At 30.0% G+C, this 17525-nt stretch overlaps 1 protein-coding gene across 2 annotated transcripts in view; it reads left to right on the forward strand.

The window, feature by feature from the left end:
• Positions 1 to 12980, forward strand: part of Cerk (Ceramide kinase) — a 29346-nt gene extending 16366 nt beyond the window's left edge. For both annotated transcript variants that reach the window (XM_035377474.2, XM_035377475.2), the window contains exons 6-11: positions 3460 to 3612; positions 8959 to 9064; positions 9382 to 9449; positions 9581 to 9777; positions 9872 to 10050; positions 12841 to 12980. In XM_035377474.2, coding sequence (XP_035233365.1) covers positions 3460 to 3612; positions 8959 to 9064; positions 9382 to 9449; positions 9581 to 9777; positions 9872 to 10050; positions 12841 to 12937 — 800 coding nt within the window. In that variant the 3' untranslated portion in view covers positions 12938 to 12980. The remainder of the gene's footprint in view (positions 1 to 3459; positions 3613 to 8958; positions 9065 to 9381; positions 9450 to 9580; positions 9778 to 9871; positions 10051 to 12840) is intronic.
• Positions 12981 to 17525: the final 4545 nt, after the last annotated feature.

A 17525-nucleotide genomic window follows, 5' to 3' on the forward strand; every position in this document is an offset into this window, starting at 1 on the left:
TTATTCCAGTATCGAAACCAGGAAAGGACCCAAAGAATCTCTATAGTTACCTTCCCATCGCTTTGATTAGTTGTGTTTTCAAATTGTTTGAAAAGGTAGTCAGCACTTCCTGGGTCTAGTCTGTAGAGTTGACTAATTGTATTTTCCCTTATCAAAGTGGATTTAGAAAATGACAGGCAACTGCTGATTATAATCTGCTTTTGGAAACTGGTATATGCAAATAGGAATAATTTTATCTCTGTATTTTTTGATAAAGCCTATACCATAGCTTGGAGGTATGGACGAAGCTTTGCAATCTGTGTAATAGTGGCTTTTGAAGTAAGCTGTCGATTTTCATAAAACATTTCTTATAGGATTAAGAGTTTCAGGTAAAGGTTGGTTCAGTACCCTCTGATGTATTTAGTCAAGAAGAAAGTATTCTTCAAGGTTGCGTACTAATGTTACTCTGTTTATAAAAATTAACTCAGGTGTAAAAGAAGTTCTTCCAACAGTCTATGAAATGTTGTATGTTGGCGAACTGCAAGTTAGTTGTCAAAATGCAGATATGTGATACATTGAGAGACAATTACAAATATCTTTTGACAGAATAATAAAATGGTAACAGTAGAATGATTTCAAGTTTTCCCATCAGAAATGTGTGTGCTTGCACTTCTGCTGCAAGAAGATCCCTCCTAAACCCAAACTTTATTTTTTATTTGTAGGACATATTGATTCTTGTTAAAAAAGAGGATGTAAAATTTCCAGATGTATTTTGAACATAAGCTTATTTCTCTTCTCTCCGTCTTATCTATCTAAAAAAGAATATTTAAAATTATGAATATTTTGTCTTGTCGAATATCTCCTAGGGTGCTTATAGCAACTCAATGCTTTATTTATACAACTATTTCAATCAAATCTGTTATCTGTTTAAAACTTGACTATAGATTAGTTATTTATGGATCTCTTGTGTTGGTAAAACTTATCCTGAACATCACCAGGTGATTCGTATCTGCACAGTTTTTGATTGCACTCAACTTACCTAGTATTTACATCTGAACTGACTGCTGTCTAACAGGCTTCAATTTTCCTCTCCAAAGAATGCTGAAAATATATGTATTATCTACACAGATTCTCATAGTGCATTAAAGTTGTTGAAAGGTTTTTCTTATAGCTTGCATCCCATAATCACTAGAAATCTGAAGCTCGGTCAGACTCTAAAATGTTGGAGATATCAGATTCTTTACCCTTGGACTCCTTGGTATGATAGGAAGGAATGAATAGCAGATAGTACAGCTAAGTCTACTACTGAAATATCCACTCTTCTTGTCCCACTTGTATATATCAGGTCATTAATTAGGCATGAAATTCTCAATAAATGAGATACTTTGGGATGCTCAAGTAAATAATAAACTAAGAAGTGTTAAACCCATTATAGAGTACTGGCCATCTATACTAATAGAAGGGAGGAAGTTCTCTTAACTTGACTGTGAATTTATCACTGTTGACTGACGAGCATCTTCTAAAATCCAAGAAAGGACAACTTTGTATAAAATGTAATGAAATTCTGACAATTCATCATATTTTACTTGAATATCAGTCTTAAATATTTTCACCTAAAATGTTTTAATTGTTTTAATTTTGATTTAGGGAACTTAATCTATTGTAATCTCTTTTATTATAGCTAAACTGTATTGCAACTGCATACATGCAGTGTTTTAATATTCATTTTAATCTGTGTGTTTTTAGTTGCTTTTATGGTTTTTACCTAATTATTTGTGTTTCTTTTTCACGGTTCTTTTTGATTCAATTTTAAGTTTATTTTATTGATCTGTGATGTAGTCTAGTGAATTAATTAATTTTCACTTAGTCTCTATTTTATACATTTCTGCATAGATTATTTTATCAATTGGTTTTAGATTCTATATTACTTTATGGATCATTGGGTTTCTGGCAGTCATTGATTTTAATTGTATTTCTTCAAACACTGGTTTGTGTAAATAATCTTATTAGGTTTTAGTGGGGAAACTGCTATACAATCAATCAGCTGACAACCATAAACTTAAAAGAAGGGAAAGATTTCAGCAATACTTAATCAATAATACTTACCAGCAATATTTAACCAAATCAGTTATACCAATAATCAGCCAAGAGTAATTTTTGTTACACTCATAACTCTGTGATAGAGGGTAGAAGTCAAATACAGAAAATCTATATTAAATCCACTTGGCATCTGTACAGTTCTTCAGAAAACCATGGCCATAGGCATAACGTTTCTCCAATTTCAACAAACCACCAAGTTCCTAGGGTTTTTAAAGATGCTGTAATTCTCCCTTTAAACTCAGTTTTAAAATATGCACTGTGAGATTTGTCATTAGTGGAAGAAATTGCAGAAAAATTTCTGTAGGAATATTAAAAAGCCATTTAAGACAACAATTGCTTTGAATCAGAACAAAAGAAACAAACTCCCTTGTAATGAGGTTTAGTGGCTGGTTTTTGAAATAATTAAAATGTAAATTATGTATGTAATATTGAATATGAATTTATGAGGTAAATTTTTATAGTTATAAGTAATTCTTTTATTCTGTAAAAAATCACCAAGCTGTGCCACAGATAGTTGTGCCTAATGTGTAAGTAACCAAAATGTGATATGCACATTTAATGATTTTCCACCAGTTCATTTTTTCACAGCTTTATTTTAACAGCTGATTTGGGTTCGTCAAGTGGCTCATCATCATCATCAGTTAAAATGCCTTTTTCGTTATAGAACTAAATGATATTTTAAACATTTTTTCCAACTTTAATTGGAAATCTTCCAACATCAGTTTTAATATCAGTTAATAAAACTTTTTCCAAATCTCTGATAATTCCTTTTGGAGAAATGTTCTGCTGCTTAAGCTTGCTGATCAGCCATATGAACATAGGAAGGTGACCTGTCTAAACTATTTGATGAATTCATTAGCATTTGTTTAGTACCCCCATATCTGCTTTTTAAATAAGCATCATGTCACTTATCCATTGTTTAAAGATTTTGAGGAAAAAATTTCCTTATGTTTCAATATACAAATGAAGTTTTATTAGGTATATTATAGTTGAAATCCTACTTTTCATATATACCTAGTTCTATTTTTTTATGCATCTGCATGCTTATTTCATATCAGTATAACTAAATAAGTGGACAGTTAATAGTATAGTATAGTGGAATCATGCTTATTTTCAGTTTAAAGGAAAATGAACTTTGCATAAATTTGATGATCATAAATATGTTGGTAAGGTTATCAAGAGTTCAGAGAGTATTTGGCTTTATCTTTTATTTCCTTACTCATACTTCTTTTCAGACTTTCAAACTTTTGTTATTTGTTAAAAAGCTCAATTCTGTATAATTTTAAATAATAAAAAATAATACGTATTACTTTTCATTTTTGTAAAATCACTTATTAAATTCTTGTGAAATTTTAGTCTCATATAAACATTTTGTTTTAGGTGATTATACTGGTGTTGATATATGTGGAGTATATAGTGCAGGACGTTTTCTGAGGTTTGCTGTAACATTTCTGTCGTATGGATATTTTGGTGACGTTATTCGTGATAGCGAAAAGCTTCGGTGGATGGGACCTAAACGATATGATTTTTCCGGTATGTAATTTTTCCAAATATCGTAAATGCTGTTTTATCCTGAGGACAACTTTTGTTCAAGTATAAATTATATTTTCGGTGTCGCTAAACATTTTTGTTGGTTTTAAGATAATTTTCATATTGCTTAAAGTACAATGAATAAAACACATATTTCTTATTGGATATTTTTTTAGTTTAGAGAAATACCAAATCATTTTCCTGTATTGATTGAAACCCCCCTCTTTTTTTAAACCAAGAAAGACGATTGCAATTACTTTTCTGTAATGAAGCACTTTTTTTCTACGTCTCTCTGAAACAAACTAGTTTATGTACCTTATGTTTCATTTCGCTTGCATGCTTTGAATAAGAAGGTTTTATTGTTAGTTTTATCCTTGATCCTAAGATTGGTTCTGTTTGAATAAACCATCTCCATACTTGCATGCACACACATACTCAAATAAAATGAATAAACCATCTCCATACTTGCATGCACACACATACTCAAATAAAAAAAAAAAAGTTAATTTTTTTTAAAACCAAACATTCCTTTATGGATTGGAAATCTCTATGCTATTAGGTGTTTTTGCATCGTGAAAGATTTTATGTATATAGAATTGTATTGTTGATCATGTAGTGTTATTTCTTAGTATTACACTGATGGGGAAAATTAAAAGTACAGTTATAAAAAAGTGGTTAGTAGCTCAAGGATATTATTATCATGTAATTCATTGGATAGTCATTGGGATTCTCATTTGCTGCATAAAAGTATGTAGATTTTTGCACCATTCTTTCAGAACATGGGAAGAATTGTACTAGCTGCAGGGTAACATTTTTGCTCGTGGAAGGTGGAACGTGATGATTGGACATTTGACAGATAGTGGGAAACTGTGTTCAATTGAAAGAATGGAAGCTGTTCAGATACTGACACACAGCTTTAGAAATCCAAAAGTAACTAAGTATTGTAAGTCTAGAAATGGTTTAAAGACATTGTTGATGTATACAGACAACTAGGTGAGGGTCTGTATATTCACAGAATCGGAGAACAGTTATTTGTCAAAGATTATCCAAAGAACTACACAACTGACAAAAAATTGCAAGAAAGTTCACTGCAGCTTTAGAAACTCAACTATTCGTGTATACCATGAGTGACAGGAGGCATAAAAGAAGGCTGCACACAAGGAAGCCTATGATTTGTGTTTCGCTAACCTGGGCTGCAAAATGCATTGCGATAGTATTGGGATTGAAATACCACTGACTGGGGCCAAGTTTTCATGACTAAAGCCTTGTTTTTGCTTCGAGATTGATTAAAGATGCCTTACAATCCAGAGGGAGAAAAATAAATGCAATTGAAAGCATCTGTGAAAGTCATAGGTATATAGGTGTTGGAATCTTGATAAAGAGCATCATTTTGAATGGCTGCCCTGATCCGTGAACCTGAGACTAGGTTCTTTATCCTTACATTAAGTTCTGTAGAACTGCAGTTGGTAATAACTTTCTCTTTATGGGCGATAATTCACATCTGTTGCATTGCACTAAAAGGGGGATCATCTTGAGGGCAAAAGAATTCAGTACATGGAGTGATCCCCACATATTTTCCATATTTAAAATTGAAAGAACATGTATGATATTCACTAGAGTGGTGACTTGCATTCAGCCTTGGTGACTGCAGCCTCCACCTTGCACTTTTAGGAGCTTCAAGGTGCTGTTTATCATTAATATGCTCTATTTACTACAAAAACTCCAACACAGGCTAATACAGAGCATAGAAAATTGCTTTAAAGTTTGTACTTCGATCGGGCGACCATTCATGTCATTAATTTTTAAAAAGTGTTACATTAACATTTTTATTCTCCTTTATATCATTTCCTATGTTCTTATTTAAATTTATTTTTTGCAGAAATAAACAAATCTGCATTTAAAGTGAGGTAACGTTATAGTAAAGTGACTGTGTCCAACCTAATGCAAAATGACAGCAGCACTCCTAATGGCAAAATTTGGAAGATAGGCATTGAAAATGAAAAGAGAGCAGAATTTCCAATTAGAAAGTTTTAGAGCATCAATTAATTAGTACAAATCTACATTTGGTTCACACATATAAGATAAATTGTCGCCTGTATACCCAAAGATGTCCACAATTGATGCATGATGATTCTACTCTGCATGTTCATATTTCAGAAATATAGTAGTGTGAAGTTGCAGATTGTGATGCTGTACTGTACTGTAACATCTGAAAAATTTTAATTTCCAATGCATTTAAAATTTTAGTGTAAAAAGTGTTGGCCCTCACTTCATACAAACAGCATAATCTTGGACCTCATTAGAATCTCGATGGCAGACAATAATATTAACTTGCTATCACTGTATGACAGTTTGCTTTTGCAGTTTTTTATTATTTTTTTATTGTATGGGGGGGGCAGATTTCATCAAACTGTATAATAATTTTAAAAGGAGGATATCTTTAGAATTTCCGAAACACAGTCTCGCACGCTGCAGATAAAAATTTTTTCTGTACAACGTTTCCATTGCTCACTTTGATATCCTTAAGTTTGTTGATCAAAAATTCATTAAAGTTTTACAAAATATGAAACTGACAATAAAACAAATTTCAAATTTGGGTTTTCAGATGCCCATATTCTCAGGAGGATTATGTTATTCAAAATTTTATGGCTTTAGGTACTGTTGTTCTATCACAATGCAAGAAACCTACATACATTTATGCAGATTCTTCATTATTTAATTTCTTTAAATATAAGACAGGGTGATAATATTTGGTGGCAACATTTTGAAAAGTAAAACAATGCTTGTAGTGAAGTAACACAAAATGCCGAAACGAAATTAATAGTAGTTCTGAGCAAATTGCCCTTTGGACTGAAAAGGATGAAAAAAACCTTTTCAAAATTTAAACTGAGGAAAGGTGAAGTTCAGAGTTTCTCAAGTTAAGACTTGCTAGCTTTCAGATAGTGTAACAAAAAGAATATAAGAAAAAGGCATAACATACAGATAAGGAAATAAATTGTATAACTGAATGCAGTACAGGAATTTGAGGCCTTGATTAGCATGATCAACTGTTGATATGTTTTCTGGTTATAAAAAATAGGTGAAAGGATACATAAAAATTTGAGTATTTTTTATAATCTTCAGTCTTACTGAAAAGTGGTAATAAGTGAATGACAAAATTATTTTTGTGGCAACCCAATGCATTTTACAAGCATCTTTGAGTACATGGGGATTTGGACTTTTGAAATTTAACAACCATTTTTCTAATTTCTATTTCTTTTTGCATTGGGTATATTTATTTTTGTTGTTATGAAATTTAATAGAATTGTGGAGCTTCCTTCTTTTATTTTCATTACGTTGAAGTTTTTTATTGGAGTGTATGTTAATGTTTCAACTGTTTGTATGATAATGATTATGACCAATGCACAATGCTGAGGCTGTGCAAGATGCCGAGTTTGCGCAATTCTGCGATTTTTTTAATCAGAAGTATATCGCTTTGTATATGGAGAGAACAACAACAGTGAAAAAAAAATGAAGGGATTTCTCAAAAAAAGGTAAATGTCTTTAATGAATATTAAAAGAAAAAGTCAGCAGTAGAAGCATTGTCGAAATAGAAGTAATGATACATAAACAGATATTTCTGTCCAAAGACAGCAATAGGATTGGATGTTTGGTTTGGATGATCAGAAAATACCCAAATTGATTTTATACGTTTCACATTATACTCTATAATTTTGTATGTGTCACATAACAAAATCAATACAAAAAGTTATGCTACCAGCTTGTGGACATCCTTTGTATAGTGATATAGTAACTAACTTGAAGGATAAAAATTGTGGACATTTCCCTAAATGTATTAATTACTACAACTAAGAAGAAAAACCTTCTTAGTTGAAGAAGAAGAGCAAGCTCTTCATTTTTTACGAAGGAATCCTTCTTGCCAAAAACTACTATGTTTGCTGCAAGACTAAATTAAAAGTGAAACTTTCTAGCAGTGTAAACAATGCAAGATATTTTTATACTTTCCAAAATGTTTTAAAAATACATGTTCTTGAAAATTTTTAGCTATACTTAATTTAAAATTTTTCTTCTTATACCTGTCAAAATATTTTTAAAATACATGGTCTTAATTATTAGTTATACTTAATTAAAAAAAATTTTCATCATTTTGATATTTTACAATGAATTATGCTTTTAATTTACAAAATATATGAACCATAAAGTAAAATATTTTCTGTATAATGGCTTATATAATGCAGTGATATGTACATAAAATTAAAAATGATCAGAAAAGTCAGATAAATCAGAAATGTAAAGACTACTTGAGTGTTCTAACATTAGGCTTATAATGATTATAAAAATTTTAATGTTTTATTGCAATTAATGCAATAGCTCTTAGCTGTTCATTGGTGTGGTTACATTTTTGGCACTTGTGTAATTAACACAGCCACCTTGGTGCAATTTGGCAATTTTTACAAATAAAAAGGTAAAAGTTACTTATTGCACCCAATAAGTAACTTTTACCTTTTTAAGTTAAAGTTAGTAGTTTTCTAGTAGCAAGTTAGTGGTTTTCTTGCCCCCTCCACCCTTTTTTCAGAAAGATTCCCAAACTATTGATGTTTATCATAAATCTTTAAACTTTATCAACATATAAAAAGAAAACACTTTAGCAATTTAAAATACAAATTGAATTATTAAATAAGGCTTACATGATACATTAAGAAAATAAAACACATACGTTCTTCTTCAAATTTTTCTGCAATTTTTTTACACTATTCTTCTCCTGAAGTAAACTGTGATCTGTTTTCACTTGAAAAAAAAATCTGAGATTTACAGACACTCAGCTTTGTGCAAACCTCAGTCACACCGGCTATCTCCTCATTGTTTCCTTTAGAAAATTTTCAGCAAAATTTTGTATTCCTATTTGTATCTAGGAAATGCAGTTTTTTCCATTGCTTGTAAATTCCACAAACTCGTATTTTAAAACTAAGTTTAAGGCAAAACATATCATGATTTGTTTGTAAGTGTTGGAACATGGAACACAGCAAAAAAGAATGCATACAAAAATGGTAGGATTGGTTATTATGAGCATGGTTTTACCAGAATAGTGGTTATATACATGGTTACCAGAGTTTGGCACATTCTGAAAATTTTGCAACTTCTACCAAAGGTGGTTGCATTAATACATAAGTATCACTTGTTTAAATTTCTTTAAGTACAAACACATATTTACAAATAAACAACTTACTGATAAACTGCACCAATGGAAAGGTTAATATTTCAAAGCCACTGATCTGTGCATTGGAATATTTCTTTATCTACACTGTTCTTCAAACATAAAAAATAATTTTTTGTCTCTTCTTTTTAAAGGTCTGAAAAAAATTTTATGTAGGAAATTATATGAAGGAGAATTGCAGCTTGAAGTAGATCTTCCTACGAATCATTCAGTGTGGTTGAAAGAACGCTGTTGTGTTAAGTATGTCCTTGTTTTGTTTTGTGTATAACACTAATATTTGATTCAAATATTAAATGCATTTTTATTTTATCAATCAAGATAATTTGAACACTAATATTTTTGCATTGTTTTCTTTATATTATGAAAATGTGTTAGATTTTCACCATTTAATAATGTTGAACAAGATTAATGGCATTCTTTTAAGCAATTTGGAAAAAAAAAATTATTTCTTTATAGTCTTATTCAGATTTAATTGATTTGACAGTAAGTACATTTGTATCAAATTTTCCCAGTACTAAATGCTTTCAGAAATTTCAAAATATTTTTTCAAATTTCAGTTGTGAAACTTGCTCAAAGGCAACAGAATTACCAAATGAAGAAGTTCGAAGTCCAACGAAAAAAATAAGTATGAATCAAATTTATTTTCATAAGTTTTTTTTTTTTTTTTTTTTGTCTTGAAGAGCAAAGACTGACTTCATAATAGTTAATGTAAAATGTCTCTGATTCTTACTTAATCCATCTAATCTTTCTCCTTAGAATGGTTATCTGTTCGTGGAAGTTTTATTGCAATTAATGCAGCAGTTCTGAGTTGTGCTTGTTATAAGTCAACAAAGGGAATATCTCCTTCTCAACATTTGGGTAATGGCTATTGTGATGTCATTATTGTATCATCCTGTTCACGCTTTAATTATCTGAGGTATCTACTGCGAACATCGTACCATCATAAAAGTCCTGTAAGTACCCATTTCTGTATTGAAATATGGTGTTGTTTTGCATATTTATTTCCTTACTTTTTAATTGTTTATAATGTATTCATTTTGATTTCAGTTTGACTTAAATTTTGTGCAAGCATACAGAGTTAGAGAGTTCAGATTTAATCCCTTAATAACTGATGACAAAACACCAGCTGCTGGTTGTGCTGGTCTTGAAGGAAACTGGCAAGAATTAAGCACTAGTGTTTGGAATTGTGATGGAGAAGTTGTGAATGAGCCTTCTGTTACTGCAAGGTATATGATTTAGATTAAATCACTGTAATACATAATAGATATTTAAAACCATATTGATGTAATTTAACAAATGATAAAATATATTTTTTGTTTACTGAATAATTTCAAATGAGAGAAAGCTGAGTACATTTTAAAAAGATAATAGTCTGTTCTTTATCAGATGCAAATTAAATTGTTCAATAATGTTTTCATCAGAAAAAAGATTATTATTGATCAGAAATCAATAATAATCACTATGGACATCTTGAACTTCTGATTTTTGTACTTATTTTTGAGAGATATAAGCTCTCATTTTGCATACATATTTTAAGATACTCTGTAGTTATGCAGAATTTGGGTAAATTTAGCAAGTTCAAAAGTTTTGCATTTCCTTTCTAAGCAAAACTATCTGTTGATCTTTGAAGCAAGAAGAATGCCAGATCTCAAAAGTGATTTCCATTGTACATGCTCTTTATACTACAGGATTTTTCAGACCTTTTTAAAAACTTTGCATGTGAATGCCATATTCAGTGGTTTTGGAAGTGTTTAGTGGGCAAAGTAAGTTATCTTGCACACTATATGTGAATTAATGCTTCTTGAATGTTATTGATTTAAAAGAACTTAATTTTGTAAATAAAATATTTTATCATTTTGTTAAAATCTTGTTTAATTAAATATTGATTGGTAATATCACTATCAAAACCATATTAATATTGACTTATTATTTTAGTCAATATTAAACCATATTGACTAAAATTGAAAATGTAAGGAAGCATACTAAAACAAAAGTGTACAGTGAAACATTTTTGTAAAATTTCATAAATAAAATTATCGTATACCACTTTTTTAATTTTTGCATTTTGGTGTCATTTAAAAAATTGCTTTATTTTTTGCTTGCTGCATTATATTTTGTTTAATATTTAAAGATGGCTTGTAGTTGTAAGGAAACAACAAGCACCATTCAAAAATTGATCATTTCTTTAATATAAGGATAGAAATTTAATTTGGGATATCAGTAAATTAGTAAATTTATCCCATTCTACAGTGCAGTATGTGATAAAATGCTTTAAAGAAGAAAATTGGATCCAAAATAAAGTAAGAAGAGATTGTCCGACTCGATGTGACTTGATGTGATCAGAGATTTATAGTTAGAAAGTCTATGTATGAGTGTTTTAAAGATTTCTACAAGATTTACTGAAAATTTTTTACTTTAGTTTCACTTAACTGTTTGACGAATACTCAGATGAGCTGGATTACATGGGCGCTCTGCTCGAAGAAAATTTTTTAGAAGTGCAAAAATAGAAAGCTTAGGCTTTTCTTCTCAAAATCAATGGTAAATAAGTCTGAAGCATATTAGAACCATGTCTTATTTTCAAATGAAAACAAATTAAGCATTTTTGATTCCAATAGGAATATCATTATGTGGGGGGAAAAAAGTGAGGAGCTTAATCCTAAGACCTTGGTTAGTACAGTAAAGCATGCTGGTGGGGGTGTTCGTGTGTGAGGGTGCATGTCAGCATCAGGATTAAATAATTTAATACTTATTGATAGGGCAATGAGCCATGCTCTTTATTTGAATACTTATCCAAAATTATCCATCAAAATTTGGATAATGGAAACAACTTTATTTTTTAATACGATAATGATTCTAAGCACTTGGCCCTCAATGTTCATCTTTTGAGTGTGTATAATTGTCCACAAGTTCTGAAAACACCACCTCAGTCACCAGATTTAAACCCAACAGAACACATCTGGAGAAAATTAGAGGTTAGAGTATGAAGACGCATCATTAAAACAAAAAAGAAACTAAAAACAGTAATGATGGAAGAATGGAGGAACATTGATGCAGATATTACAAAAAATACTGGTGAATTCTATGCCCTGACATTTAAAAGCTGTTAAATACTGCAAAATACTAACTGACAAATACAGAACTACTACAATATTTACTAATATATGTAGATTTCTTTTAAAGTGTACAGAGACTTTAGTGAAGTAACTTTTCTGTTACTTTTTTATTATTAAGTTTCCAAAACAATGAAACAAAAAAAAGTTTTAATATGTTTATAAAATGATTAATGTAGTTTTGCTAAGAGAAATTTATAGGTATTATTAAAAAATTTTTATTCTAAAATATTAATTTTTATTAATAAATAAAGCAATACTTCACTGAAACTCCTAAGTGTACGAACACTTTTGTGAGCCATTGTAATTATTGCTGCTTTGAGATTTGATACTATGAGCAATTTCTGATACATACAAGAAGAGAAGACTTAACAGAACTACCATTGTCATCTAAATTTTAGATAATGCTTTTGGAATTGAGAGTTAATATCTTACGTATATGAGTTTTTTTTTTTATATGGAAGTCCTCTAATTTTAATCCCCAAAATTTGTTTAGGGATATTTCAAGTCACTCGTATGCTGTTTCAACTAATAAATTTTGGAGGTTTTTAAATTATCTCTAATCCTGTTTGATATACATCTTCAATAAGAGATTGAAGTTGATGATGCACACTCTAGCCCGCTTTGGAAAATCTGTATGGAGTTTCAAAATGCATATTGAATTTTTTGTTAAAAACAATTTTTGAAAGTTTAGGTTAAAACTAAAAATTGTGAAATGCTGTTTTATTTATTTCAACTTAGTTATAGAAAATTTTTTTTTTTTTTTTTTTTTGTTATCTCTGTTATGTTATAGATGCAGTTGTAACTGTATTTAAAATGATTTGGAATGAGATCGCCCTTCAAAACATGACAAGGAAGTTTCTTTACCATTAAAAGAATAATGAATTTTTTTTGTATCATTTTCAGGGTTCATTGTCAGTTGATAAATGTGTTTGGAAGAGGTTTTGAAGACAGAAAAGAACAGTCTTTATTAACAAATTGTTTTAAATTTTTAAGAAAATAATGTAAGGAAATTGCACGAGATTATTATTAAAATTTTAAATGCTTATTTATAGAATTAATGAATAAAATATATTTTTGTTCCTTTAATGTATAACAAGTAATGAGGTATTATGATAAATCATTCCATTTCTAAAGTGATATCTAAATGTATACAAAACTTCCCATACTGTCCTGTTTTAATGTTATTCTGTGATTAATAATTGCATGGTTCTAGAACTAACAAAATATTGTTTAATATTTAAGTAACATAAATTAAATATTTATATAGTTTTAGGAAAATGATATATAATGTATATGTCATCATGTCCACTTGGTGATTATTTAAATTTAAAATAAATTTGAAAGAATTATTCAAATGCTGTATTAATCAGAAAGATTTCAGAAAATTTTCTAATTAAAACATCAAAAGAAAATAAATGCATAGATAAAATAAAAGTGCAGACATAATTTTAATTTTTCTATTGACAAGCTTTGCTTCAGATGTGGTAAGCAGAGGACTGATATTTATTTTATTGAAATTCTAAAATTTCATTCTAAAATTAATTGTAACTTCTATTGATATAAAATTTGTAATACATTATGAATTAATTTTCTTACTTGAAAAGATATTTTTTGTATGTTAATATTGAAGATAACTAGTTGCTGTTGTAAATTCTAGCAGATTTTCTTCAAGTATTTATAATTTATACTTTTTAAAATGTTGCATAGCATGGCACTTTTTATATTTATTTTATTTATTGTATATGTAATTTATTTCAGAGCTTTGTAGTGCAGTTAGCTTGTTAACCTGTAAATATTTGTATATATATTTGTACAGATTATACTTTTGTGATATGAAACATTTTTGTTATGTATTTTACAAATAAATATTACTAGTATTGTTACATATAATCAACATAGAGTTGTTCTATTTTTAATTTAATCTACCAGATCCAAATATCAGGATTAGGAAAAAATAGAATTTTTATTTCTATACCTATGCTATTTCCCTCTCTCTCTCTCTTTTTTTTTTGGGGGGGGGGGGGTAATCAGGAGGGAAAAAAACTGCAACTTTCCCTGGACTAAATAGTAATTATGAGAAAGTATGTGGATTATGGCCAGATCAATCCAGAGATCATTATATATTGCAGCTCCTTGAATATTTATGTACATAGAAACTTGCTTATACATTTAAATGTGTGCAATCACTTGGTAATCTATAACTGATGTATCATTGTATACTGCCTTTTGTATAAAAGAACAGAATGAATTTATAACTGCATATTATAGATGACACTTGTATGTCATTTAGCATGCCCTAATAAAAATGCTCACATTTTTACAGTGCTGATGCAATCGGATCAGGCAGCAGAATATAGGGAAGACAAAAATTTTTTGACTTTAGAGAAGTAACAGCCTGCAAAATTTAAGAACAGCAAAATTTTTAGGAGGGTGGATTTTTAGGGAAGTGCAGGGCAGTAGAAATTAGGACTCGCAGAGATTGCACCAGGTAGCAAAACATCTAGCGCTGGCCTTGCATTTTTATGAAGGTTATTCTGTGTGCACCCAAGTCGTAAAATTTCTCTCAGTCTAGGCATGAAGATACGATTGCCTTTATGAAGGTCAGCTTTTAACTTGAAAACAAAATGTTCGCTGATGAGTGAAAACATTAAGACCATCCCTACATTTTTTAATGAACTCTTCTGGATGACGTTGAGAGCACTTGGATTAAGTAGGAATAGTATGTAACTGCTGTTGGAAAAGGTAGGGAATCATTCATGCAATTACTTAAGTCATAGAAAAGACTGCTGATCTAAGTGAATTTGATAGAGGGCAGATTCGAACAACTATCTCCGAAACTGCCTGATTGGATAGGTTGTTCACGATCTGCTATTGTTAGTATCTATGCAGATTGGTTAAATGACTGTGAAACCAGCAGGAGACACCAAGGTTTTGGACGTCCATGCTTCATAAAAAAAAAAGGATGGTGGAAACTGTCTCACTTAGTACAGCAAAACCAGCATCAAATAGTGACTCACCTGAGAGCCCAATGCAGGTCAAGTACAAGTGTTTTGGAACATAAAGTTCAGCGGACACTATTGGATATGAGATTGCGCAGCAGACGTCCCACTCGTGTGTCTCTGTTGACCAAATGTCAAGTGTGAAGTCAATTGCACCAACAGTGGGTCTAGTAACATTTGAGACCAGACAGTGGATAAGTGAAAGACATGTGCCTTGTCGGGTGAATCACGATTTCTCATTCATCGCATCAACGATCGTGTCAGGGTATGCCTTCTGGGCAAAACAGTTGTTCCCTCCTGTACAGCAGATTATACCAAGGCTGGTGATGGTGGTATTATTCTTTGGGGGATGTTCTCATGGTCAGTTCTGGGACCCTTAGTTGTGGTAGAACAGACCATGAAAGCTGTGGACTATCTGAATACTACTGTGGGTCATTTGCATCCTTACATGGCATCTATCTTCCCAACTGGAAATGGAATCTTCCAGCAATACAGTGCTCCATGTCACAAGGCTCAAATTGTTTTGGAGTAGTTCGAGGAGCATAAGGATGAATTTTAATTAAAATGTCCTGGCCATCTGTTTCGTTGTGTCTTAATCCGATAAAGCACGTTTAGAATCTCATGGAGTGGCAGCTCAGAGCTCCAAACACCATGTCGGAATATCTCGACTTTACATGACTGATGCTTAGACGTGTGGTATAGCCTGTCTCTAGCCTTCTACCAAGAACTTGTGGCATCCATGCTAAGGGCAATTTGTGGCTGTTTTGCAGGCCAAAGTTCATGCAATGCGCTATTGAGTAGGTGATCATAATGTTTTGGCTCTTCAGTGTATATTGTTGCTATAACCAAAATGAGTAAAATCTTGGTTTGTGAAGTTCATAATTTATTGAACAGGAGTTAAAATCATGGTGCTAACATGATTATGCAAAATTCTATATTGAAAAATGATGCTAAAACCTTTTTATGTAACTGTATCAACTCTTTTATCTTGATTGAAATGATTTTTAGTTTTGAAGACTTGCCTTCAAAATACTTTTTTAATACAAAAATACATTTATTAGTTCTTATATGCACTCCTGCTTTGTGAATAAATTAGTATGCTTCACAAGAAATTTTCAATTACATTTACATACCAAAATTCATTTAGAAATTAAAATATTTATTTAAGACATCATCTGTTATATATATTCCAATTCAATTTTTTATTGCAAAAACTATATAGTAATACATATAAAACTGTCTTCTTTAATTTGAAATAAGGGGGGAAATCTTTTATTTTTGCAATGTCAATACTGTGGTTAATCTTTCCTAATCTAAGAACTTAATATTACACTTGCAATTCTTGTATGTGATCATGCACGTTTTAATTATTATTACAAATAATTATGCGATTATCTGCAAAATGTTTGAGGTTGATAAATTATGAATTTGCTGTTAATACATTGAATTGACTTTAAAATAAGTGTAAATTTCATGAGATACTTTTTTTATTAATTTTAGCTTAATCAAATATAAGAAAACAGTTTCTGCTAATTTCATGTATATCTTTGAAACTACTTTTGGTAATCATGTATTATACGATCTACCACTTTTAGTTAATTATTTATTTTTTAGATTGCCCCCAATTAAACTGGTTGTTTTAATAACTTTTTGCTGTCACCTTATTGTACTTTCGAATATGAAAGCTATTGAAATTTAAAATTTACTGAGTTATTAAGTTAATAGAATAATTTTCATATTTCGTAATGTGTGTGGCTGAACGACTCGTAAAAACGGCATTTTTAAGGGCACTTTTGTTTTGTAAATTTGGAAGGAATTTAATTGTTATTAAATTAATGGAATTATTTTCATATTTAAAAAATGTTTTAGTGGTGCTTTCTAAGAAATAACTAACTCAAAGCAGTAGATCACATACTGCATCAACAAACTTTCATCCAACCTTCCCATAAGGTGTTTATTTTTTGCAGTGAATGTTAGAAGTTTTGATTTTTTTCATATTTCAAAACCTTGTTTATTACATGTAAAATCTAAATTCATGTTATGAAGTAATTCTAATATGACAAAATATGTGCTTTAATAATTTTTAATTATTAAAAAAATTCAGAGAGATGGATTTTAAATCTAGCATATTTATAAAAGTATAAAATAACCCTTAAAGCCTCATAATTTTGTGTAGCTATTGCAACCTGGGAAATACAATACCTTATAAAGAGATAAATTAAATACTTTTTTCACTTAATGAGAAGTCTTCAAAGGCATTCATTTTCTTTAAAAAATGTCATTAGTTTTAATTGCCTTTTTTTTAAACTTATGTCGGTAATCTTTTCATTTTAAGAAGATTAAATGTAAGGCAATGAAGCTATAATATATGATATAAGCAAAAAAGGAAAATTAAAAACTATGATAAAATTATTTAATTTATAAAACTCCATATATTTTCTTTAAACTACTTATATTAATGTGTTTTTTTCTAAATTAAATATACGAAATATAAACATGTATATTTCGCAGTTATTTATCTGCCTTAGGTTATTTTTAATCCAAGGTATATATAAACTTATACACTAAAAAAGTAGACTAAGACTATTA

Source organism: Stegodyphus dumicola, chromosome 5, assembly GCF_044657685.1.
Source record: "Stegodyphus dumicola isolate Sdum_Otavi_A_Nest chromosome 5, ASM4465768v1".
Classification (NCBI taxonomy): domain Eukaryota; kingdom Metazoa; phylum Arthropoda; class Arachnida; order Araneae; family Eresidae; genus Stegodyphus; species Stegodyphus dumicola.